This window comes from Petaurus breviceps, unplaced genomic scaffold, assembly GCF_028583685.1.
Source record: "Petaurus breviceps papuanus isolate PSGF00001 unplaced genomic scaffold, PetGlider_PUasm1.0 90897, whole genome shotgun sequence".
Classification (NCBI taxonomy): domain Eukaryota; kingdom Metazoa; phylum Chordata; class Mammalia; order Diprotodontia; family Petauridae; genus Petaurus; species Petaurus breviceps.
In genome coordinates this window covers 4,912,262-4,912,954 of record NW_027187374.1, presented here as the reverse complement: position 1 = coordinate 4,912,954, position 693 = coordinate 4,912,262, and the positions used below count along the sequence as shown (strand labels likewise).

The 693-nt window shown below is 61.3% G+C and overlaps 1 protein-coding gene across 1 annotated transcript in view; it reads left to right on the top strand.

The window, feature by feature from the left end:
- Positions 1-268: 268 nt before the first annotated feature.
- Positions 269-693, top strand: part of CXADR (CXADR Ig-like cell adhesion molecule) — a 54,698-nt gene continuing 54,273 nt past the window's right edge. The window contains exon 1 of the mRNA XM_069074893.1: positions 269-497. Within this exon, the coding sequence (XP_068930994.1) occupies positions 428-497 (70 nt within the window). The 5' untranslated portion in view covers positions 269-427. The remainder of the gene's footprint in view (positions 498-693) is intronic.

Sequence of the window (693 nt, the reverse complement as noted above, 5' to 3'; positions counted from 1 at the left end):
AAGACTACTGAGCCTGGGAGGTGGCAAGAGCAGATGAGATTCCAATTTTTCTGGTAAAACCGCCCTCCGGCTATTGGTGTCTTTTCTCCCTCGCTCCGGGCATGCCCGTGTAGCCTCGCTCTCCACCACCACAGTCACCGAACCCCAAGGGGGTTGTCTCGGGGAGTCGGTGTGGGGGTCGCGGCAGAAGGGAGAGAAAGGTTGGGAGCCGGGTCAGACCTTGAACCCTCGGGCATAGGCGCGGGGCTAAAGCCTAGGCTTGCAGCCGGAGCGGAAATGACGCCAGCTTCACCTGCTCGCCCTGGTGCGGGCTGGGAGAGGGAGAGGACAGCAACATCGAGGTGTTGGTGAGCCACGGTCGGAGCGGGACCGGCCGGGAGGGTTCGGACCGGAGTGAAGGCAGTCTGTGTCAGAGGCTGGGGCTGGAATGCAGAGCCAGGGCAGTCCCCTCGCCATGAAGCTCCTCTTGTGCATTGCGCTCCTGTGCTGGACCACGGGTGAGTAGAGGGAAGAGGATGGATCCCCATTGAATTCCTGCAGGAATTACCCCGCCTGTATTCACCCTGGGTACAATGGGGCGGAGAGACAAAGGAGTAGGACTCTGGCCCCGGGGGAGTAGGGTGGAACGAAGCGGTTTGAAAGGGATTTTGCGTAACTGCCCTGGCCCTGCATTCCAGCCCCAGCCTCTGACAC